The sequence below is a fragment of the Puma concolor genome, chromosome E1 (assembly GCF_028749965.1).
Source record: "Puma concolor isolate L17-30 chromosome E1, mPumCon1.1.hap2, whole genome shotgun sequence".
In the NCBI taxonomy this organism is placed as follows: domain Eukaryota; kingdom Metazoa; phylum Chordata; class Mammalia; order Carnivora; family Felidae; genus Puma; species Puma concolor.
Window position 1 is genome coordinate 4,357,705 of NC_141680.1, and position 23,177 is coordinate 4,380,881.

General features: G+C 49.4%; 2 protein-coding genes across 7 annotated transcripts in view; both read left to right on the plus strand.

The window, feature by feature from the left end:
* Positions 1-12,412, plus strand: part of CFAP52 (cilia and flagella associated protein 52) — a 44,875-nt gene extending 32,463 nt beyond the window's left edge. For both annotated transcript variants that reach the window (XM_086686002.1, XM_086686003.1), the window contains exons 10-14: positions 1,240-1,385; positions 4,486-4,637; positions 7,128-7,230; positions 10,324-10,435; positions 11,984-12,412. In XM_086686002.1, coding sequence (XP_086542128.1) covers positions 1,240-1,385; positions 4,486-4,637; positions 7,128-7,230; positions 10,324-10,435; positions 11,984-12,159 — 689 coding nt within the window. In that variant the 3' untranslated portion in view covers positions 12,160-12,412. The remainder of the gene's footprint in view (positions 1-1,239; positions 1,386-4,485; positions 4,638-7,127; positions 7,231-10,323; positions 10,436-11,983) is intronic.
* Positions 12,413-14,554: 2,142 nt separating this feature from the next.
* Positions 14,555-23,177, plus strand: part of USP43 (ubiquitin specific peptidase 43) — a 64,907-nt gene continuing 56,284 nt past the window's right edge. For 2 of the 5 annotated variants that reach the window (XM_086686011.1, XM_086686012.1), the window contains exon 1: positions 14,557-15,180. In XM_086686011.1, coding sequence (XP_086542137.1) covers positions 14,683-15,180 — 498 coding nt within the window. In that variant the 5' untranslated portion in view covers positions 14,557-14,682. Of the gene's footprint in view, positions 15,181-23,177 lie in introns of all 5 variants that reach the window. The other 3 variants (XM_086686009.1, XM_086686010.1, XM_086686013.1) reach the window with 2 other exon arrangements.

Here is a 23,177-nt window from a genome sequence, read left to right on the forward strand (position 1 = left end):
TGTCTCTTACCATTCACCCCTTCTGGCCACGCTTGCTTTTTTACTATCCCTCAGGCACACGGTGCACAGGGCCTTCGCTCTGGACATTCCATCTGCCTGGGTTGTTCTTTCACCGGGGGGCCCCGTGACTCACTCCCTTCACCCCCTCTCTTGTCAGAGGTGACACTAAGGCTGATGAGAAGGAGCCAGCCGCATGAAGACCTGGGGGAAGAGCATTCCAGGCAGAGGGAACAGCAGGGGCAGAGGCCCTGAGGGGGGAAATCACTTAGAGTATTTGAGGAACAGAAAGAAGCCAGTGTGCCTGGAGCTCAGTGGGTAGGGTGGGGGTCACGGTTGAGGGAGAGGTAGGAGAAGGTGGGGAGCTAGGTAGGGAGTGGAAAGTAGTTACCATGGAGGATAAAGGAGTTGAATTGTGAAGTGTAGTGAGAAAACCTTTTGAACTTTCTTGATCAGGGAGTCGACATGATTTTAAGAGGTGCACCCAGGCCCCTGCATAGGTCATTCCTTGAAGGGAGCAAGAGTCTGAGGCCAAGGAGGAAGCTGTTACAACAACCCAGGAGAGAGATGCCGGTGGCTTGGATGAGGGTGGGCCCAGCGGAAGGGTTGAGAAGTGGCCAGATTCAGGATGTTTTTTAGCTCTAGAGTTGGTGGAGCTTGCTGATGGATGTTGGGTTGCGTTGGGTGGAGTTGGGTGGATGGAATAGAGAGGAATCAAGGATGACTGAAACTCTTGACTTAAACAACTGGATGGATGGTGGCAACTTCTATTGAGATGGGAAAGATGGCAGGAGTTGGGGAAGGAGCATCGGGATTAAAGAGGGAAGGGTAGGAAGCCAACATGTGTTTGGAGATATTAAATTCCCCATCCCAGGTGCAGTATCAGCTAGCCAATCAAATGTACAAGATCTGCAGCTCCGGGAGAGCTGGGAGAGGTGGGAAATGGCCTCTGTCTCCCCCCCCCCCCACCCCCCATAAAAATGTTTTCTCCTGGGATGGGGTGCAGCTAGAGGCAGATTCAACTAAGGCAAGCCAGCCATTTCCTCCAGCCAGGTGTGGCCGGTTTGGGGAGTCAGGGGAAAGAGGGATACGATTCCAGGGAGTTGTGGGAGACTGGGCTCTTTCCTCCGTCACCACCACTGCTCCCCAGTCCTGACTCCTTTGTGATTATGAGAGCTACAGTCTTCACAGAGAGTAGGAGTATACTGATGCTGCCTGATTTTTGTTCCCCTTCCACGCCAGCGTGGGACGACGGTAGAATCCGAGCCTTCGCCCCAGAGACGGGCCGGTTGATGTATGTCATTCACAACGCCCACAGGATCGGAGTGACAGCTATCGCTACCACCAGTGACTGTAAAAGGGTCATCAGCGGCGGTGGGGAAGGGGAGGTATTGTTCTTGAAAGCAGAATCTTCTTACAGGAGCCCTAGGTGTAGACCGACCAACAGCCTTCCTTGTAAGAGGCCATGGACTTGATTTTTTTTTTTTTTTTTTTTGACCTATACTAGGAGTCAGGCAGGACCAAATTAAGATTTTTGAAGAAACCCTATCAGATACATCATGAACGAAAGTTCAAATAATACAAACACACAGAGCTATATTTAGTTACAAAAGAACATTTAAGATACAGACATGAAGCGTTCTGTATGGCATGAAGCCACGAATCCAAGTTGGTGTTTGGCCAGAGTTTTGGAATACTTGTTCTTTTCCTTCAAAGACTATAGTTACATAAATTGTCTTCATCTTATCTTTTAAGGAGATGCTATTTTTAGAATCACTTCTTTCATCTACCCAGATATTTGACTGTTATTTTAAAGTTGGTACACTTGACCTTCCCTTCCATCATTTGGACGAGCCTTAAATACCTTCCACCCACACGTTCACCTCAGTGCGCCCCCTCCCCACTCCCCAACTTGTCTCCTGCCCCCAAAGCCTTCCTTTCTCAACATAGGACATTTCCTTTCCTTTCTTCATGCTAATGTAGGAATAACCTGTCAGGGAGAAGAAAGAGACAGCATCTTGATGTGGCCTTTCGCAGAGTTTGGGCCAAGCAGACTTGTGGCTGAGCGTTTGAGTTCGAGAGTCGTGTTTCACTTCTGCCCCATCCCGGGTGTGTGACCTGGGGCGTGCTCTTGAACCTCTCTGTGCTTTGGTTTCTTACATGTAAAGGGAAGATAACAATACTCCAATCAATGAGATGTTTCACACTATTTTGCACCAAGTCTTCGAAATCTGATGCATGTTTTACATTCCGAGCACATCTCCGTGTGGGCTAGCCACGGGGCAGGTGCTCCATAGACGCATCTGGCCCTGGAGCCTCCCCAGCTGTCTGCCTACCAGTCCCGCAAGGGCTCTGATCCCTTCCCCCATCTCTTCAGCCAGGCTGTTGCTGACACTATCAGCATCCTGCTTGATCCCTCGGCCTTTGGGGGTACCTGCCCTGCTGATGCCCAAACTTGGCTTGTGCCAGACCATCAGCTTCTAGGTGCCTGAGCCCGAGCTGTGGAGAGCTGCCAGAGGAAATCACACATGACAAATTCATTGCCTTTGGCCCTGTTCAGAAATCTTTTCAGAACACCATGTCAGCCCTTGCTCCCATCCCCTCCTCAGCTCTTACAGACCCTCCTTCCAGAAGACATAGTCTCCAAGGTCTTTGTCAAGTGCTGGAGACCAGGGCTGCTGGTCAGTGGGTGTGCAGTGCTATGAGTTCAGCGGTTCCTGAAATTCTCAAGCACCTATAATTCCATTTTCATTGGTAAATGGCCTTGGCTGAGTTGCAAAGACCCCAGTCCCACCACTTAGCTCCTCCCCTGTCCCAAACATACCCCAACCCCCCTGCAATCCCATAACCAAAGGGCTAATGCTCAGAACACCCCACATTCCAGGCCTGGGTGCTGTTTGGCCAGTGCCCCCACCATAGTAGTTGGAAAATTTGAGTATTAGTCTTGCTAAAGACCGAATGTGTGCCTCCCGACGTAGTGGGATCACGAAGTTAGAGATTCATTTTCTCTGGCAGTAATCGTTATCTCATCCTGTGTCAGGACACGGGCAATTATTTGGACACCAGAGAAATGAATATGGCACAGTTCATTTGGGATAACCTCATGCCTCCTCATCTGCCTTACTAAGGAAGTATCTTAGAATGTTTCCCTTGCTTTGTTTATGGTTATTTTCCTCTTTCAGGTACAAATAAGTCTGTTGTGACTTACCCTGACACTAGTTTCTGGTCGGGGGTTCACCAGGACCTACTATTCTTGTGTTGTCTCATATTACACAAGATAACCTCTGCTCTCTCTCTCTCTCTTTTTTTTTTTTTTTTTTTTTTTACAAGTCCAACATACTCACTGTAAGAAAGTATAAACATCCGGCTACACTATTGTGTTTTCTGGTACAGTTGTGACAGAATGTTTATCACAGGACATTCAATAGCTTTCCTCTTACGTATTCTTTTTATTACAGGTAGGCCATCATACGGACTGTTTTGAAGTTTTGTGTGTAGGACCTATGACCTATGAATTTCACTTCAGGATAGTAGAGTGTGGGGGGGGGGAGGGGAGGGTCGGAAAATATTTGCCGTAGAAAGTGGGTGTTGGCTCCGATGAGGCTGAGACCCATCGATTTGAAATGATTAACCCTGAGCAGCTGATGTGAGCTTTTTAAAATTTTTTTTTTCAACGTTTTTATTTATTTTTGGGACAGAGAGAGACAGAGCATGAACGGGGGAGGGGCAGAGAGAGAGGGAGACACAGAATCTGAAACAGGCTCCAGGCTCCGAGCCATCAGCCCAGAGCCTGACGCGGGGCTCAAACTCACGGACCGCGAGATCGTGACCTGGCTGAAGTCGGCGCTTAACCGACTGCGCCACCCAGGCGCCCCTGATGTGAGCTTTAAATACGGCTCTGGCGGGGCGCCTGGGTGGCTCAGTCGGTTAAGCGTCCGACTTCAGCCAGGTCACGATCTCGTGGTCCGTGAGTTCGAGCCCCGCGTCAGGCTCTGGGCTGATGGCTCAGAGCCTGGAGCCTGTTTCCGATTCTGTGTCTCCCTCTCCCTCTGCCCCTCCCCTGTTCATGCTCTGTCTCTCTCTGTCCCCCCAAAAATAAATAAATGTTAAAAAAAAATTTTAAATACGGCTCTGGGTCCCCGGGAGATTTCCTGGGGGCACCAGATGTCTGAGAGCGGTGCTCGGCAGAAATGAGCAGACCTATTATTTCACTTGGTGTAGCAGCAGGTGTCTGGTAAATTTCTCAGCCTTGAAAGTAGATCCAAGTGTAGGATCATTGGTAGCGTTCTGCTGGCTCCGTGGAAGGATTTTCCTGCTCCCAGTAGTCCCACCCCACTCAACTGAGATCAGAGCAGGGAATTTACAAATACAAGTCAAGCACAGCAGAGGTGGAAAAGCTCACGGAGTGTTTGTTTGCTTGTTTGTTTGTTTTTAATCCCTTCCAAAGTCCCAAGTTTGTGTTGAAAGCCTGTGCTTTGTGGCTTTCAGGTGAGGGTGTGGCAGATAGGCTGCCAGACCCAGAAGCTGGAGGAGGCCCTGAAGGAGCATAAATCCTCTGTGTCCTGCATTAGGGTGAAGAACAACAACCTGGAGTGTGTCACAGCCAGCACGGATGGCACTTGCATCATTTGGGACCTTGTGTAAGTAGCTGTGACAGGACAATCTGACCCAAAACCCAGTGATTCCAGCATTTCACTGAGAGAAGATCTGAACAAAGGGTAGAGATCTCCTTTGAGGCAACAGGAAGGGGATGTTCATCTGAAGCCATTTTCCTCTGTGCCTGCTGAGGGTTTACAGATGCTGGTAGAAAGGGTTCAGTGTCCCGGACAAGCTGGATGTTGGAAGATTCTGCATGCATGGGGAAGTAGCTTCCTGGACACGTACGGCGAAGCATGATTTAACGTATGCAAATACAATTCTAAGAATCCCCTCTCCCCCAAAAAGGGAGAAGGGAAGTAATGATGCAGGCAGTTTCTCTTGTTCTGTGCAGTGGAACCCACAATGAGCTTGCCATGAAGGGTGGAAGAGGGGGGGTGGTGTGAGTCTAGCCCCTCCCCTCAGCCAGCCCCGCTCCCAGGGCCCTCTTGATGCTGGGAGCCTGTCACAGCCCCCGTAAGAGCACCCGACTCCAAGATAACTAGACCAAAGCACGTGAACTCTTACTGTTGGAGCCACGCAAAGGATTTTCAAGGGCGATTTTTTTTTTTTTTTTTTAACTATAAGCATTTGGCTGTGTGTTTTTATTTAGATTTTTAAAAAAATGTTTATTCATTTCCTGAGAGTGTGAACAGGGGAGGGTCGGAGAAAGAGGGAGACACAGACTCCAAAGCAGGCTCCAGGCTCCGAGCTGTCAGCACAGAGCCCAACGCGGGGCCCAAACTCATGAACTGGGAGATCGTGACCTGAGCCAAAGTCAGACGCTTAACCGACTGAGCCACCCAGGCGCCCCTGTGTTTTTATGTAGAATTAGACCCTCTTCCCCTAACCCTCCCCTCACCCAGCACACCTCTACTACTCCTAAGATGCCTTGCCTCTGTATCTGACTGCATTAGAGAGACTTGAATAAGTCCAGAAGTGGGAGAAAAGAGACCTAAATGGAGATATGGATATATGTATTGCAAAAGAATATGGAACATTCTAGATTGCAGAGAAGAGAGTGGGAATTAAGGCAAAGGCAGAACACTTTTTGTTTCATATATGAAAAAACAAAAACCAGGGGTGCTTGTGTGGCTCAGTCGGTTAGCTGTCCGACTTCAGCTCAGGTCATGATCTCATGGTTTATGGGTTCAAGCCCCACATCGGGCTCTGTGCTGACGGCTCGGAGCCTGGAGTCTGCTTTGGGTTCTGTGTCTCCCTCTCTCTCTCTCTTTCAAAATAAATATTTTAAAAATCTTCAAGAAAAAAAACAAAAACAAAACCTCTGTCTCCTCTGTGTCTCCTCACTTTGATGTGCATTTGAAGCCCCTGGAGCTCTTGTGAAAATGTAGATTTGTATTCAGAAGGTCGAGGGGATGCCTCAGATTCTGCATTTTTCTTTTAGTTTATTTATTTATTTGGAGAGAGGGAGAGACAGAGAACAAGCTGGGGAGGGGCAGAGAGAGAGGGAGACACAGAATCCAAAGCAGGCTCCAGGCTCTGAGCTGTCAGCACAGAGCCCAACGCGGGGCTCACACCCACGAACCGTGAGATCAAGACCTGAGCTGAAGTGGGTCATTTAACCGACTGAACCACCCAGGCGCCCCAAGATCCCGCATTTCTAACCAGCTCCCCAGGGATGCCCCTGGTTCCAGGACCACGCTTGCAGGGGTTCTTAGCCTACACCCGAATTCCCCACTGGGAAAATACGGAACTAGAAGGGAGGATGTGTCTAAACATATTTCCATGGATTGTTTGTGACCACCTCAAATTACTGAAGCCTTCCTGTTGTATGGCGGGACTATTTGGTTAATTTGTGCCAAAATCTCTAAAAAACAGTCAGCCCAGATACCACGTTTGAAAAGTTCCATAGTGAGAAGGAACTATGCAGGGCGTGCATTTCTTTTTAGCCAATAGAGCCCAGCCTGGGAGATGACCACCCATCTCCCAGGGAAGGAGAAGCAATATTTACGTGTTTGTCAGCACGGTGTCTCAGGCAGTGGCTCCCAAACTGTTTCGCACATGACAGTCAACTGGCACGCTGACGGAAATTGCCCATCTGTGGCCTCTTCCCAGCCTGCTAGATCCAAATCCCCACAGGGAAGGCTCAAGAATATCCGTGTTGAAAAAGCTGCCCCCCACGCTGCCACTCAGGTGGTGGGAAACTTGGCTTCAAAATGGCGGCCTCAAGAATATGGTGGCTTGTGTGCAAGACAGCAGGTTGACTCCGAATTCAGCCTCTTCTCATTGGAACTTGAGGCTTCCCCCGGAGTTCTGTGCTTTGTCTTCGGAAAAGGGCCCGCCCGGTATCTTCTGAGGCCCCGTAGGTGCATTGGGAGGACTCCAGAGTGGAGCGGGCAGAGTAGCAGGAAGTATCTCTGGGTTAGATAAACCAACCCAATCCAAGCTTGTGCCAAATCCAGGCTGAAGAGTAAATGCATTTTCTAGGGAAGGGAAAGTCAAGCTTCACAGCTTTTGCGTCTAATTGTTTTCAGGCGTCTTCGGAGGAATCAGATGATCCTGGCAAACACCTTATTCCAGTGTGTTTGTTACCACCCCGAAGAGTTCCAGATCATCACCAGTGGCACAGACAGAAAGGTAAGCCCTCCCGACAAGAGTTGGGGGTCCTTCTGGCACGTGAGAGAAGCAGTGAAGTGTTGCAGCTGAGGGTGCAGGCTCTGGAGTCGAGCCCCACGAGTTCAGACATGGTTTTGCTGTCGATCAGCGGCGCCACTTTGGAGATGCCGCATCAGCTCTTGGTGCCTTTGCTTCTTTGTCTGTAGTGTGGAAATGACACCACTCAGTTCACACTTGCGGTGAGCGTGACTTTAAGGCCACGTAAGGCCATGTAAGGCCAATAGCAGGGGGCCTGGCACATGGTAGCTACTCGGTAAGCATTGGTAATTATTGTTAGGGGATTTCTGAGGCCGGGATGGCATTGCCCAAACCAGTTGTCCTTGGGCTACATTCAAACTGAATGATAATAGAGCCCCTCGTTGCTCATCCCCTCTGCGTCGTCATTAGCTGGGGAGTCCACGTCCTTGGGTAGAGACTGGTGTCTCTTTTGGGGAGAACCTTCCCTCTTAGAGCAAGCAAAAGGCTGTTGTGTCATCTACCCCCCACCCCCACCATGTCTGATCAGCCAGGTCTTTGTCTAACTGCACCTTCAATTACTGGATTTGGGTTCGCCTGATTCAGACTTTGAGATGACTTTGAGATCACTGAAGAAGAGATTGTGTAGTTATCTTTTTTACCAGCTACAGAAAAAGTTGAGTTAAAAGTATATAAATATTGTAGGAAAAATACAACATTTTGTGTTTCCCTCTCTCTGCTCCCCCAGCGTGAGAGACAGAATCTAGGAATGGGGCTTTTTCCCGTTCCCAGATGATTGGGAACTACTGTCCTGAAGACATTGTGTCATAAAAAATCCAAGAAATGCCACCCGGTGCCGGCCAGGATTTGTCTGATGCAGACAGAATGTTTTGGGGGGCCCGGAGCTCTGCCTCCCTCTGGTCTCTGTAGGTTGGCCTTGCTAGTTTCTTTGTGTCTGTCCACCCAAACTGGGCTATGTCTGCCCGCCCCGTCAACCCTGTGTTTCACTTCTGATTTAAGTAGCCTTCCTCTTGGAACTGGGGCAGAAGGATATTAGGAAGTTAATCATGACGTCACCATAAATGCTATTATACATGGTTCAGAAAGTTTCTAGATTCTTGTCATATTTCCCATATTCCAGGGTTCAGGTTATGAGACTTGAAACACTTTACTGTCCTCATTGGGGAATTTTCACCAGAATATTCCAAGCATAAATCACAAGTCAGTACAACCGCCATCAGGGCTGGGGACATGACAAGGTCCCTGCCATCATGGAGCCAGCCACCTTTATGCAGCTATGGCGGGCGGGAGGGGATAGATTGGCCAGGACACGTGTAAACGAACATGTCCATGAACAGTGGGCAATCTGTGAACAAAGATGACATCAGATGGTGAAAGGGATAAAAAGGAAACAATAGGTTACGGAATCCCAGCTGGGTGGACAGAAGCTGCTTTAGCTAGGATGGTCGGCGAAGGCCTCCTTTAAGGAGGTGACATTTGAGTTGAGACCTCACCATGCTTAGCTCTCAGGGAAGACCATCCCAGGTAGAGAGAAAGCCCGAGGTGCCATAAGGCTGCCTGGAAGAGGGCCACTTTGGCTTTGGCCAAGAGAGCAGATAATCAAACACCAGCTACTTACCTACGTGGATGTGATTCCCGAGAAATGAGGATCTGGGCATGTTTCTACACCCCTTTATGCTTTTCCTACGAAAATGACTTTTTGTTAAAGCAATCAAGCATCAATAGAAATTAATAAATTAGCCAAAAAAAAAAAAAAACCTTTTTAAAATAGCATACACAATTTCTAGCTAAATTCAGAGGAATATAGATTCCTGGAGTAATGACTAGAATATAGCAAATTTCTGTCAACACGAGACAAGAGAAAGAGGTGAAATGCATGTCTAGGTTCACACTCCTAAATCCTGGTCAAGTGCTTTGTTTAGAAAGAATTTTTCCTTTCTTTCTTTCTTTCTTTCTTTCTTTCTTTCTTTCTTTCTTTCTTTCTTTCTTTCTTTCCTTCCTTCCTTCCTTCTTTCTTTCCTTCTTTCTTTCCTTCTTTCTTTCCTTCCTTCTTTCTTCTTTCTTTCTTTCCTTCCTTCTTTCCTTCCTTCTTTCCTTCCTCCTTTCCTTCCTTCTTTCTTTCCTTCTTTCTTTCTTTCTTTCTTTCTTTCTTTCTTTCTTTCTTTCCTTCTTTCTTTCTTTGAGAGGGAGAGAGAGCACGCAGGAGAGGGGCAGAGGCTGAGGGACAGAGAGAATCTTAAGCAGTCTCCATGCCCAGGATGGATCCCAAAGCAGGGCTCGATCTCACAACCAACCATGAGATCATGACCTGAGCTGAAATCAAGAGTCGGATGCTTAACCGATGGAGCCATCCAGGTGCCCGGAAAGAAATTCTCTTTTTGAATCGGTTGTACATTTACAAGTTTCAAAGTTCAAAGACTATAAAAGCAATATATTCAGAGAAAAATCTCCCTCCCTTGAGCCCCCCACCCCCGACCCCCCTGACCTAGTTCGCCTCCCCAGGAGGGGACCATATTACCAGTTTGCTTCTGGACCCCACCCTGTGGGATGTTTCACTGCTTCAAGGCAGAAGAGAAAGTTGCAAATCGGGGGGGGGGGGGGGGGGGCGTCAGCCACAGGGACCGGTGCCTGCAGAACTCTCTGGACCCCTCATTCCCCAAGCAGCTGGAGAGGGGGCCTGCCTTCCACCACGCCTGACGTGTGGTCCTCCTCTAAGAGCCGAAGTGGGGGAGTGGACATGATGGCTGTTTTCTTCCTTCTTTTACAGCTTATGCTTCGGACCCCCAAGTGCTTACTCTCACCAAAAGCACTTTCTGTCACAATCCGGGCCCCCTGGCAGATCCACATCCCTCTAAATAGAATGCACATTTAAAAACCAACGCTGAAAATATTAAAATGGCTTCTCCACCCCCTGCTTGAGCCTATTTATAATTTCAGCCGATATATCATCCCAGGGTGTATTTTTGCCGCCTTCTATATAAAGTAGAATCGTCTTTTTCTTATCTTTTTCTTAGCACGCACACGGATGCTTCCACCGAGCTGAGTCCTGCCTAATGCTGCTTTTTTTCTGAATTCCAGATTGCTTACTGGGAAGTGTTTGATGGGTCAGTGATCAGAGAGTTGGAAGGTTCCTTGTCCGGGTCAATCAACGGAATGGATATCACCGTGGAAGGAGTGCACTTTGTCACAGGTTAGTCACGGGATGGGAGCAGAAAGCCGAGCCCTGCTTATTTAAATGGGAATACAGAACTGGCAGGCGGGAGGCAACGGGGAGTGAAGACAAAAGTGTCTGCAGGGCAACGTGGTTAGATTCAGGCCTGCACACGGCAGCCAGCGCGGCTGGAAGAGAAAGATCCAGTAGTCACGCTGCAGGGGGAGGAAGTGTCTGCCCATGGGCCTTTGGGGCACACATAAAGGCTAAACCTTATATGGCTTCCTTTTTTTGTGGTGGCATTGATGACAGAAACGGGACTTTAAATGGTCTGGGTTATGCGGCATGCCTTGCACTGCAATTTCCCAGTGAAGTCTCCTGACTGCCAAGCTTTTAAGCCAGCATTTCCGGGGGCGGGGCAGGCATTCAGCCTCCATACAACATGCCTACTGGAACACCATCCGTGATCATTTCCTGCCAGGCCCTGATTCTTCAGGACATTAACAAATGCACGCTCCAAAATGAATTAAAATGTCACAAACACATTTACTTAGAGTGTGATATAAAATTACACCTGGTGTGGGGGGTCTGGGTGGCTCAGGGGGTTAAGCATCTGACTTCAAGCTCAGGTCACAATCTCGCGGTTCTTGAGTTCAAGCCCCGCACGGGCTCTGCTTGGGATATTCTCTCTCTCTCTCTCTCTCTCTCTCTCTCTCTCTCTCTCTCTCTCAAAATAAATACACTTTAAAAACAAATAACAGGGGCGCCTGGGTGGCTCAGTCGGTTAAGCATCCGACTTCAGCTCAGGACACGACCTCGCGGTCCATGAGTTCAAGCCCCACGCCGGGCTCTGGGCTGATGGCTCAGAGCCTGGAGCCTGCTTCCGATTCTGTGTCTCCCTTTCTCTCTGCCCCTCCCCCGTTCATGCTCTGTCTCTCTCTGTCTCAAAAATAATAAATAAATTTTAAAAAAATTAAAAAAAAACAAATAACATAAAAACACACGTTGTGTGATTCCAACCACATCCATGGGTGTATCTGTAAACCTGTGTACTTATCAGAGAAAAGCCTGGAAGAAGCCAAACCAAAGATGTTGTTGTTAGTGATTATTTCTGGGTGGTGGGATAAGGGGGGGAATGTCACCTCTTTGTATTTCTTTCCCCCAGATTTACTACAACAGACCTAGACTTTCATAATCAAGGAAAAGAGTTACTATATAGATTTTTTTTTTCTTCCTTGAAATTGGAACATGGGGAATGTGTTGAAGATTAGGCAGTTACTTGAAATCAGGGCTGTTTCTCCCTATTTTTTTTTTTAATTTTAATCTTTATTTTTGAGAGAGAGAGAGAGAGAGAAAGAGAGCACGTGCAAGTGAGGGAGGGGCAGAGAGAGAGAGAGAGGGAGACACAGAATCCAAAGTAGGCTCCAGGCTCTGAGCTGTCAGCACAGAGCCTGTTGTGGGGCTCAGACCCACGAACCGTGAGATCATGACCCGAGCCGAAGTCGGACACTCGGACCAACTGAGCCCCCCAGGTGCCCCTCTCCGTGTTTTCATGCAGCAGGACATAGATCTGTTTGTCTTTTCCAGGTGGGAATGACCATTTGGTCAAAGTTTGGGATTATAACGGAGGTGAGGTGACTCATGTTGGGGTGGGGCACAGTGGCAACATCACCCGCATCCGGATAAGTCCAGGAAATCAGTACATTGTTAGCGTAAGTGCTGACGGAGCTGTTTTGAGATGGAAGTACCCATTCACCTCCTGAGAGCTGCCGAGACTTCCGGGATCTGGAAGGTTGACCTCACACAACTACAAGACGGGTCCTGACTTCTCACGTCTGTGATTTGTTCTTTAGTCAAAATGTTTTAAGTTTTAAACTTTTCTTTATAGAATGCATTTTATCTTATTAAATTGCATGTTGAAATTGGAATGTGTTCAAGAATACGTTGTCTGGACTGTACATTAGAAGTTTCTTTTTTATGACGAATAAATGCCCAGTTGTTGGTTTCCTGTCAGAATCTCTAAGACTGCAAAGCCCATGGCCCTTCTGCATAATTTGCCCACAGATAGCACTGCTGTTATTCTTAAAAATTAGGAGGGCCAGCTTACCTTCTTAATCAGCATTTCATTGGTCAAGCTGCAATGGGGCAAGACTTGGTTTGAGTCCAGATCTTCAGTAGGATTTTAGGATTTTTTTCTTTCCTTCCTTCCTTCCTTCCTTCCTTCCTTCCTTCCTTCCTTCCTTCCTTCCTCCTTTCCTTTCTTCCATTCCTTCCCTCCTTCCTTCCAACTCTCTGAGCCTCTGTTTGGTCTTTTCAGACTGCTTAAAAGGTTGAGAATTAAGTGAAATAAGGTGTTTAAGCATAGGCAGAATTCCTGACAGAGTAGACAGTTAAACATGAATTACAGTGCTTTCTCAAAGAAACCATGTGTTCTTGGAGATTTTGGGGTGATTATCAAAGGTGAAATTTCATAGATGCTTTTCAAATTTTTTTTAATGTTTATTTCTTTTTGAGAGAGAGAGAGAGAGAGAGAAGAGACAGAGCGGGGGAGGGGCAGAGAGGGAGACAGAATCTGAAGCAGGCTCCAGGCTCTGAGCTGTCAGCACAGAGCCCAATCCATGTGGGGCTTGAACTCACAAATCATGAGATCATGACCTGAGCCGAAGTCGGACGGTCAACCAACTGAGCCACCCAGGCACCCAATAATTTTTTAAATATTTACTTTTGAGAGAGAGAGAAAGACAGAGCATGAGCAGGGGAGGGACAGAGAGAGAGGGAGACACAGAATCTGAAGAAGGCTCTGGGCTCTGAGCTGTCAGCACAGAGCCCTAGGCGGGGCTCAAATTCATGAACCCTGAGATCGTGACCTGAGCTGAGGTGGAGTTAGATGCTCAACCGACTGAGCCACCCAGGCACCCCCTCATAGATGCTTTTCTAGGCAAGGGAAGGACCTTGTATATGAATCATCCAACCGGGTATCTTTTTCCAGAAAGGGTAAATCATGGCATTTTTCCAGAAGCACTTCAAGTCTCCAATTCACAGTACAGTGTTTTATTCTAAGCCTTTTTTTCTTTTTCTTTTTTTGCCTGCTGGGCAAAAACCCAGGTAACCTGCTGGGGCCCTCTTTGACATATCAAGGTGGATATTTAATAAATGATCACTTTATCAAATGAGTAACATTTCAGGGCGTCGATGTAATAATGCATCCCGCTGATCTCTTTCTGAGCCAGAAACTGATGAGAAATTCGTCTGTAAGACTTCGATTAATTATAAACCTGACAGTCACAGGATCAAGTGAACGGAGGCCCCCAGAGTCACCCAGGGAACCAAGGGCGGGTCAAGGCCAAGCCAGCTCTGATTGGGCATCAATTCAGCGAGGAGTTTTGCTTTCGGAGTGAACCAGGGCCGCACAGGGGGCGCGCCCGAGAGCCGGAAAACTTCCTGGATAAGCAAATACGGAGATTGCAAAGCGCCAGCCGGTGCAGAGCCGGGTCGAGTCCCGGCGTCCCCGCCCACGAGGCTTGCGGCCTCGGGACAGGTGTCAACCTCCCTGCGCCCGCTTCCCCACCAGCTGAAGCGAGGCGGGGGAGGTCTCGCCAGGTTTGGGGAAGCGACTCTGACCTGGTAGTTGAAACAAGCAAACCACAACCGTCCCGGGTGGGGTCTTCACAGGGCAACACGCGGCTCCCGGTTCTCGTCCCACGGTGGCCTCCCCTAGGGGGCAGACGGGCCGGGAGGCGGTGGCGCCCGCAGGTGGGAGCACCCCGCGGTGCACTCCCCAGCCCGTCACGGCTCCCGGCGCGCCAGAAGAGGCTGCCCTTCGGAGAGTCTCCCTCTCCCCGTTCTTCCATCTTCACCCGCACGTAGTTTCCAGAAACTCAGGCCAGCCGGGGCTTCGCCGCGCGCTAGGCGCTGGCGAACTTACCGCCCCTCCACTGTTGTCACAGCCTGCAGGCTGGCGGGGAACGGGAGGGAAATTCGGGGCGTCGGTTCGCAAGAGGTGAGGGCGGGGGGCGGAGGGGGGTGGGACCCGGAGCCGGCGACGCGCCGCGCCTCCGCTCGCTGGGCGGTGGCGCTGCCCTGGGCGGGCCCGGCGGCCGGATTCCCGCGCGGGGCGGGGCGGCCCCGCCCTTGGCTCCGCCCCCGCCCGGTCCAGGCACACCTGGCCCGCAGGTAGCCGGCGCCCGCCGCCTTTCCGGAGCCGTCAGGGCGGGTCGGCGGCGCGTCGGCCTCGCGGCCGAGGGGAGGGGGCTCGGCTCCGGGGAGGGGGCGCGCGGGCGGGAGCCATGGAGCCGGGCGCGGGGGCCGCGGCGGGAGAGGGGCCGCCCGCGCCCCGGCCCCGCCGCCGCCGCCGCTCCCTGCGTCGCCTGCTCGGCCGCTTCCTGCTGGCGCTGAGCAGCCGCTCCCGCCCGGGGGCCTCGCCGCCCCGGCCCCGGCCGGGACCCCGCGAAGGCGACGGCGAGGGGGGCTTCGCGCCCCCGGGCCCCGCCCCAGCCGCGCGCGGGAGCCCCGGGGAGCGGCGCGCGGCCGGCCCCCAGCCCCAGGCCCCCGCCGGCGACGGCGCGCGGCCCCCGGGCGCGCAGGGCTTGAAGAACCACGGCAACACCTGTTTCATGAACGCCGTGGTGCAGTGTCTCAGCAACACCGACCTGCTGGCCGAGTTCCTGGCGCTGGGGCGCTACCGGGCGGCGCCGGGCCGCGCCGAGGTCACCGAGCAGCTGGCGGCGCTGGTGCGCGCGCTCTGGACGCGCGAGTACACGCCCCAACTTTCCGCCGAGTTCAAGGTAGGCAGCGCGCCCGCCTCCCGCCGCTGGGCGGCGGCCGCGTCTGGCTGCCCAGGCGCGCGCCCCGTCACGGAAGGGTCCTCCGGGGGCCCTCTTGGGGTGACAACGCAGCCCCGCAGCGCGGCTTACCGCCTTTGTTTCGAGGTGACTTGTGCCACGGCTTGCAAACGTCTTCTCTGGGAATTTCTCCCAGGTGTTTCTTGGGGGGGGGGGGGGAGGGGGCTGGTGAGTCGATTTGAGTCTATTCAGCATTTGTGCGCTCAACCAACATTTGTTGAAGTGGTGAAGGCCCGCGGACACTTTCCAGCCTACAGGGGGGCGGGGTGGGCAGCCTGACACCCAAGGCCAGGGCCTCGGAGGAAGGAGGGGGCGATCGCAATGAGCAGGACGAGGCCGGGTCGAGGTCTAGGGGTAATTCTGGTGGAGGAAACAGCAAGAACAAGCCCCACAGACCCAAAGGAGCTGAGAATCGGGGACGCGGAACGAAAACTACCGGCCGGAGCCCGGGAGGGTAGTGTGGGGCATGGATGAGGTTGGTCAGATCACGTAAGGTCTTGGAAGCAATGGTAAGGCGTTTGGGTTTTGTTCTAAAAAAAATTTTTTTTGGTGTTTATTTATTTTGGGGAGATAGAAAGAGACAGGGTGTGAGCAGGGGAGGGGCAGAGAGAGAGAGGGAGACACAGAATCCGAAGCAGGCTCCAGGCTCCGAGCTGTCAGTGCAGAGCCTGACGCGGGGCTCGAACCCATGAACCATGAGATGAACCACGAGATCAGGACCCGAGCCGAAGTCAGACGCTGAACCCACCAAGCCACCCAGAGGCCTCTGTTTGTGTTTTATTCTAAACCCAATGGAACCCGAGTGCCCCCCATCCTTCCGGGAGGCAATGGATGCGGTATATTGGAGTTGCATCCTTGTTAAATCGCCCGTCATGCCTTGGTTTGGGGTTGCATTCACTGGCCCCAGGGTCACGTTCTACTTACCCTGTGCCGTAGGGTCATGAGGCTTTGGAAGTTCTGTATATCACATCTCGCCTCACCCCCCCCCCCCCCCGACCAGGGTTAAGCGGGCTGTTGCGGATCCCAGTTGGATTGTAGAGTTCCCGATCATTGATGCACATGACTTGCTTCCTGCTAAAAAACCACAGCTCTGGGCAGAGAACTGGAGTCCCCATAGACTAGCGATTGTTCTTGGGGGAGGGGGAACCTGTCAGTGTTCATTCCACAGGCATCACCGCTCTTGAGTTTCAGCCTGAAAAAGCAGTCCTTGCCATGTGACCCACAGGGTGCCACTCTCCCCTCTTCCTCTCTCCAGCTTCCACTACTGAAGCATTGTTGGGCAGGTGTCAGTGGGTCAAATGGGTGTCATTAATATCCCCTTTTGACAACCTTCGCGTTGGAAATGATGAGGCAGTACAGTAATCCCCCCCCGCCCCCCATAATACTTTGGGGATACATCCCAAGACCCCCAGGGTGTGCTTACAACCACAGATTGTACCAAACCCTACATATACAATGTTTCATCCTATACATACGTACTGAGGGCACTTTAATTTATACGTTAGGTACGGTAAGACATTAACAACAGTAAGTCCTAATAAAATAGAACAGTTATAACAATATGCTGTAATAAGTTATGGGAATGTGGTGTCTCTCAAATATGATAAACTGTACTCACCCGCCTTGCCAAGATGTGAGATGATGCAGTGCCTACGTGACGAGATGAAGTGAGGTCACTGACATAGGCCCGGCCGCACAGTTGACCTCTTGACCCAACTCCGGAGGACCATCTGCTTCCTGCACGAGGTTGACCACCTGTTAACTGGAACCGCAGAAAACAAGCAAAATTTAGGATACAGGGATTACTCCAGGGTATGGTGGTTAAGAGCAAGGTCTCTGGAGCTTTGTGACTTTGAGCAAGTTAGCAAATCTGCCTCCACTTTGCCCATCTATGAAGTGGGATCATGCTGGTATCTACCTTATTATCAGTTGTTGGAAGGATTCACTGGGTCCCACGTACAGCGCTTAGGGCCGTGCCTGACCCTGGGAAGCTTCTGTCATTTCTATCATTCTTTTTCTTTTTTTAATGTTTATTTTTGAGAGAGAGAGAGAGAGAGACAAAATCCAAAGCAGGTTCCAGACTCTGAGCTGTCAGCACAGAGTCCGACGCAGGGCTCGAACCCATGAACCATAAGATCATGACCTGAGCTGAAGTCGGATGCTTAGCCGACTGAGCCACCCAGGCACCCCTCATTCCTACCATTCTGTCTCCTCACCTACAGAGACCTGGAGGAGGGGAGGAGGTCATGTTTATGCACCATTTCTCCTGCTGGGTACATTTTCATGCAGTTCCTGCGCAGGTGGGAGAGACAGGAGTACCTCGGAAAAATCCTCCAAATTAGTAACCACTCTCAGTGATGCACCAGGATTTCCCATCTCACTCCTGCTCTCAAATCCCCAAAGCCTAGAAGCTCCCTGTGAGCCCGGGGTAGGGGGCCTGGAAGGGAGTCACCTTGTTAATTGTTAACGAGGGTGTTGTCATCCGAGGTTTCCTGGGACTTTTGGGGGTAGCCAGGCTTGAAGGGAGCGGAGGATCCCAGTATCTGGACTTATTAATAAACCTTGCTGATTAGAATCTAGGTGGGCTCCTTATTTTTACAGATGAGGAAACATCCCTTCACCCAACACATATGTCTGGAGTGTCCCAGCACTGTCCCAGGAACATGGAAGGCACAAGAAGCCAGGAGTACAAGACCTCTAGGGGCTGCTCCCCAGGAGTTCCCTGTCCAGCGGGAGAGGCGGATGTTTTGAAGTAACCGCACAGACAAATGGTCAGAGCTGGTGATGAGTGCCCGAAAATAAAAATACAGGGTGCTGTGGTGGTTCTGACAGGAAGATGTGATTGATGGGGGGACCCGGGGAGGAGGGGTGTCCCGGGAGAAGGAACCATCCGGAGAGGGCAACTAAGGACAGGGGAGGGTGGGGACGTGCGTTCCCTGCCAATCGCCAAGGCAGGCGGGGCTGAGGGCCCTCTCGCTGGCTCTGCAGAATGAATGGAAGATTAAGTGAATTAATGGAAGCCTGTGTCCCCAGACCGAGGATGTTGGATGGAGAATGGGTTGGGGACAAGCCACATAAGGTTTTCTCAAGGAGTTTGGTCTTGAGGAAAGGGGGAGTCATGAAGGGACCGGCATACTGGAGTGAGCAACCCCAACCCCAGCCATGAAAATAGGATGGTTGAGGGGCCCCTGGGTGGCTCGGTCGGTTAAGCGTCCGACTTCGGCTCAGGTCACGATCTCACGGTCCGTGGGTTCGAGCCCCGCATCGGGCTCTGTGCTGACGGCTCAGAGCCTGGAGCCTGTTTCGGATTCTGTGTCTCCCTCTCTCTCTCTGCCCCTCCCCTGTTCATGCTCTGTCTCTCTCTGTCTCAAAAATAAATAAATGTTAAAAAAAAAAATTAAAGGGGCGCCTGGGTGGCGCAGTTGGTTAAGCATCCAACTTCAGCCAGGTCACAATCTCGCGGTCCGTGAGTTCGAGCCCCGTGTCAGGCTCTGGGCTGATGGCTCAGAGCCTGGAGCCTGTTTCCGATTCTGTGTCTCCCTCTCTCTCTGCCCCTCCCCCGTTCATGCTCTGTCTCTCTCTGTCCCAAAAATAAATAAACGTTGAAAAAAAAAAATTAAAAAAAAAAAAAATCCTGTCCGTGGCATTATCTAGGATGCTTTGCTTTTCTAATGATGTAATCAAAGGTGTGTATCGTATAAAATATTGGGAAGCGTAAATAATGGTTTGAAACTCTGCCCGCTAGAGACACCCTTCATAAATGCTGATGTGTTTCCAAGCATCTACACGTTGGAAATTCTAGTTTTGTATCCGGCTTTTGCATGTAAATATCATCATGAGACTTACTCCTGGTCATTACAATATTCGGTAAAACTTAATTTTAAATGATTTTATATTTCATTAAATGAACCAGTCCCTGCAGAGACATTTACATGCTGTACAAGTTTCCAGTTATCACACTGTAATCAAAAATTCTTGTGCTTAAATCATTGTCCCCGGCCCTGACCATTTCCTGAATTTAATCCCTTGAAGTGAACTTGCATGGCCAAAGACTTGACTATTTTATTTTTATGTGTTTTTAAAAAAAATTTTTAATGTTTATTTATTTTTGAGAGAGAGACAGAGCATGAGGGAGGAGGGGCAGAGAGAGAAGGAGACACAGAATCCGAAGCAGGCTCCAGGCTCTGAGCCATCAGCCCAGAGCCTGATGCAGGGCTTGAACCCATGAACCATGAGGTCATGACCTGAGCCGAAGTTGGATGCTTAACTGACTGAGCTACCCAGATGCCCCCATTTTTATGTTTTTTCATTTTTTTAAGTTTATTTACTTTGAGGGAGAGAGAATCCCAAGCAGACTCCATGTGGAGCCCAGCGTTCGGCTCAATCGCACGAACTGTGAGATCATGACTTGAGCTGACAGACACTCAACTGACCCAGCCACCCAGGAGACCCTGTTTCTTTTTTCCTTTTTAAATCAACGTGGTTGAGGTATAATTTATATACGGCACAATGCATCCTTTTTAAAACATTGAGCTATACCTGACATACAACACTGTGTAAAGTTTAAGGCATCAAGGGATCGATCTGATACATCTATGTCACAGTATGATTGCTGTGGATAGCATTAGCAACCATCCGTGCGGTGCGTCACAGGGTGACCATTTTTTCTAGGGTTGGGGACAGTTAAAAGCCAATCACTTAGCAAGTGTAATGTTTATTGTACAGTTTTGTTGTCTCTAACTACCGTAGTGCGTTTCCAGGTCTTACTTATCAGTTGCACGTTTGTACCGTTCGACAGCATGTACCCCGATCTCTGACCGCCCAGCCCCTGGAAACCACCACTTTACTGGCTGCTCTTAGGAGGTTTGACTTCTTTAGATTCCACATGTAAGATACAGCATTGGTATTTCTCCTTCTCCGTCTGACTTATCTCACTTAGTGTAATGTCCTCCAGATCCATCCATGTTGTGGTAGGATGACGTTTTGTGTCATGGCTGGATAAAAACGCACCCGTTGTCAAGGTAGAATTTGATGGGTTTTGACATGGGTATACCTGTATGATCACCACCAGTTAATTTTTTTTTTTTTTTTTTTTACTTTTTAAATCGACTTTATCGGGCTTGGCTATTTTTAGCATCCACACCGACAAATTTCTTTCCAAATAATGACACCAAGTTTCACATGGTCTATCTATTTATTTTATAATGTTTATTTATTTTGAGACAGAGAGAGAGGGAGGGAGAGGGAGAGAGAGACAGAGACTGAATAGGGGAGGGGCAGAGAGAGAGAGAGAGGGAGACACAGAATCCAAAGCAGGCTCCAGGCTCCAAGCTGTCAGCGCAGAGCTCATGCAGGGCTCGAACTCACGAACCATGAGATCATGACCTGAGCTGAAATCAAGAGTCAGACACTTAGGGGTGCCTGGGCGGCTCAGTTGGTTTAGCATCTAACTTCGGCTCAGGTCATGATCTCACGGTCGGTGGGTTCGAACCCCACATCCGGCTCTGTGCTGTCAGCTCGGAGCCCGGAGCCTGCTTCGGATTCTGTGTCTCCCCCTCTCTCTGCCCCTCCCCACTCACACTCTGTCTTTCTCTCTCAAAAATAAATAAACATTAAAAAAAAAGATACTTAATTTTCTCTTTTATTTATTGCACAAAAAGAAATAGCATCTCGTTTTCTTTTTTATTTCCTTAAGTGTAAGGCACAGGATTTTTATGGTTCTTTACTAGTTGTAAGGAGGCTCTTGGAACTACCTGTTCATGTTGGTCGTCTGTCCATTCTGCCCGGGTTTCAGTGTTCTTTTTACTTGTTTCTGCGAGTTCCTCAACCCTTATACATGCCACAGATGTCTTCTCCAAACTCCTTCCTGTCCCCAGTGCTGGAAGGTGTAGATTTATTTACATCGTACCTTTTGATAAATATTCTATTTTATGTATTTCTAGTTTTCCCATGGTTATGTTCAGGATTCTAGCCATCTGGAGTTTATCGTAGCTTATGTACTTAAGCATCAATTTTAGACCTACAGTTTTAGACATACAGTATGCCTCAAACGATGCACTAGAGGCATTGCTTTTTAAAAGCAAGGGTGTCTCCTTCGTTGCTCTTTTATTTTGGAAGTTCTGGAAAAAACAGTAAGACACGATGTGGAAATTGAGTAAAAAATATTGAGCAGAAAGGAAATTACTGGATGGGTCTAGAAATCCATATTGTAGAGTTATTGCGGTCACTAAAGAGGTCAGAAACAAGATAGAAAACAAAAGCAATAACCATTTAGAACGTATGAAAATTAGATTTCGTTCACAAAACCCACCAGAAGTATGAAATAACTAGGAATAATTTTGTAAGGGATGCGTTAAAAATTATCAGTGTTTTGGGGCACCTGGGTGGCCAGACTTAGGCTCAGTCATGATGTCACAGTTTGTGGGTTCAAGCCCTGAGTCAGGCTCTGTGCTGACAGCTCGGAGACTGGAGCCTGCTCCAGATTCTGTGTCTCCCCCTGTCTCTGCCCCTTCCCCACTCATTCTCTCTCTCTCTCTCAAAAATAAATAAACATTAAAAAAATTAAAAATAATAAAATAAATAAAAATAAAAAATCAGTGTTGAGAGAGAGACCCACACACACATGCAGGTAGGGCTATGCTGTGTTGTGGGGTAAACATACTAAAGATTTCCATCCATCTCTCCCAAGTGAGGGTTTCGCTTTAATACAGTTCTGGTCACATTTTAATAGATTTTCTGTGTCTTCTGTAGGGATCAATAGGTCAAGTTATTTTGAAAAAAAGCCCCAAGTCTGTAAAATACCTGGTTTTTCGGGGAAAACAAAACAAAACAAGCAAACACAACGGAAGAACAAAACTCACTGTAAAAAAATTTGCAGCGTCCAAAGGAAGAAATCACTTATGGTCCCATCCTTCCTTCTGTGATAACCAGTGGTTAATATTTTGCCATGTAGTTCTGGTCTTTGCCTAGCTACAAATAGATGTGAAACAATCTCAAATAGGTATTTTTGCACTTTTAAAAAAAAATGATAGGGTCATTTATTCTCATTATTTCCTCCAGCATAGTTTTTAAGGCCAGCTGAGTGTGCTGTAAGGCTTCCCCAGGAGAGTTCAATGCATACAGTTTCTCTACTGTCATTTCCTTATGCTAAATCCTCCAAAATGAAATTACTGTGTATACGTAGAAGGACCCTTATTTTATTTTTTTAAGTTTATTCTATTTTGAGAGAGACAGAGAAAGAGAGCACGCGTGCACAAGCAGGGGAAAAGCAGAGAAAGAGAATCCCGAACAGGATCCGAGCTGTCAGTGCAGAGCCTGACGCGGGGCTCCAACTCATGAACCCGCGAGATCACGACCTGAGCCGAAATCAAGAGCCGGCCGCTCAACCGACTTAGCCACCCAGGCGCCCCCATAGGGACATTTCTAAGGCCCTATCTCGTCTATCTTTTTGAAGTTGTCAAAAGAATTTGACAGAATTCCAGGATCCTTTCTGGAAAGGTTGTCTGGCTTTCCAGTCAGGCAGAGATGAAGAGTGTCCATCTCAAAGGCTCAGCATGGTTAGCACGAAGGGAATGGGTTTCCCATGGAAGGAAGGAAATGTCAAGGCGTAGACTGCAGGACTAGAAAAATATGTCTGGGGCACCTGAGTGGCTCGGTGACCTGGAGTTTTCAAACACGTGGGAGTGTGGTGAAGGATTGGTCCAGGCCAGTTGGAGGACAGTAGATTGTTGGGTGGTGAGTCAGGGAGGGTTTGAGTAGAGGCATGACGTTACCCAACTGGGCTGTGCTGCGGCATAGGGGGAGGGCTGGCCACGGAGGGAGGCTCTGGGCTGGGCATGGGCACCGTCCTCTGAATCAGCAGCGGTTAGGACTCAGTGGCAGAATGGCTCTCTACTGAAGGGGCAGGGCAGAGACACATTGGGAACCAGATTCCAGAATCC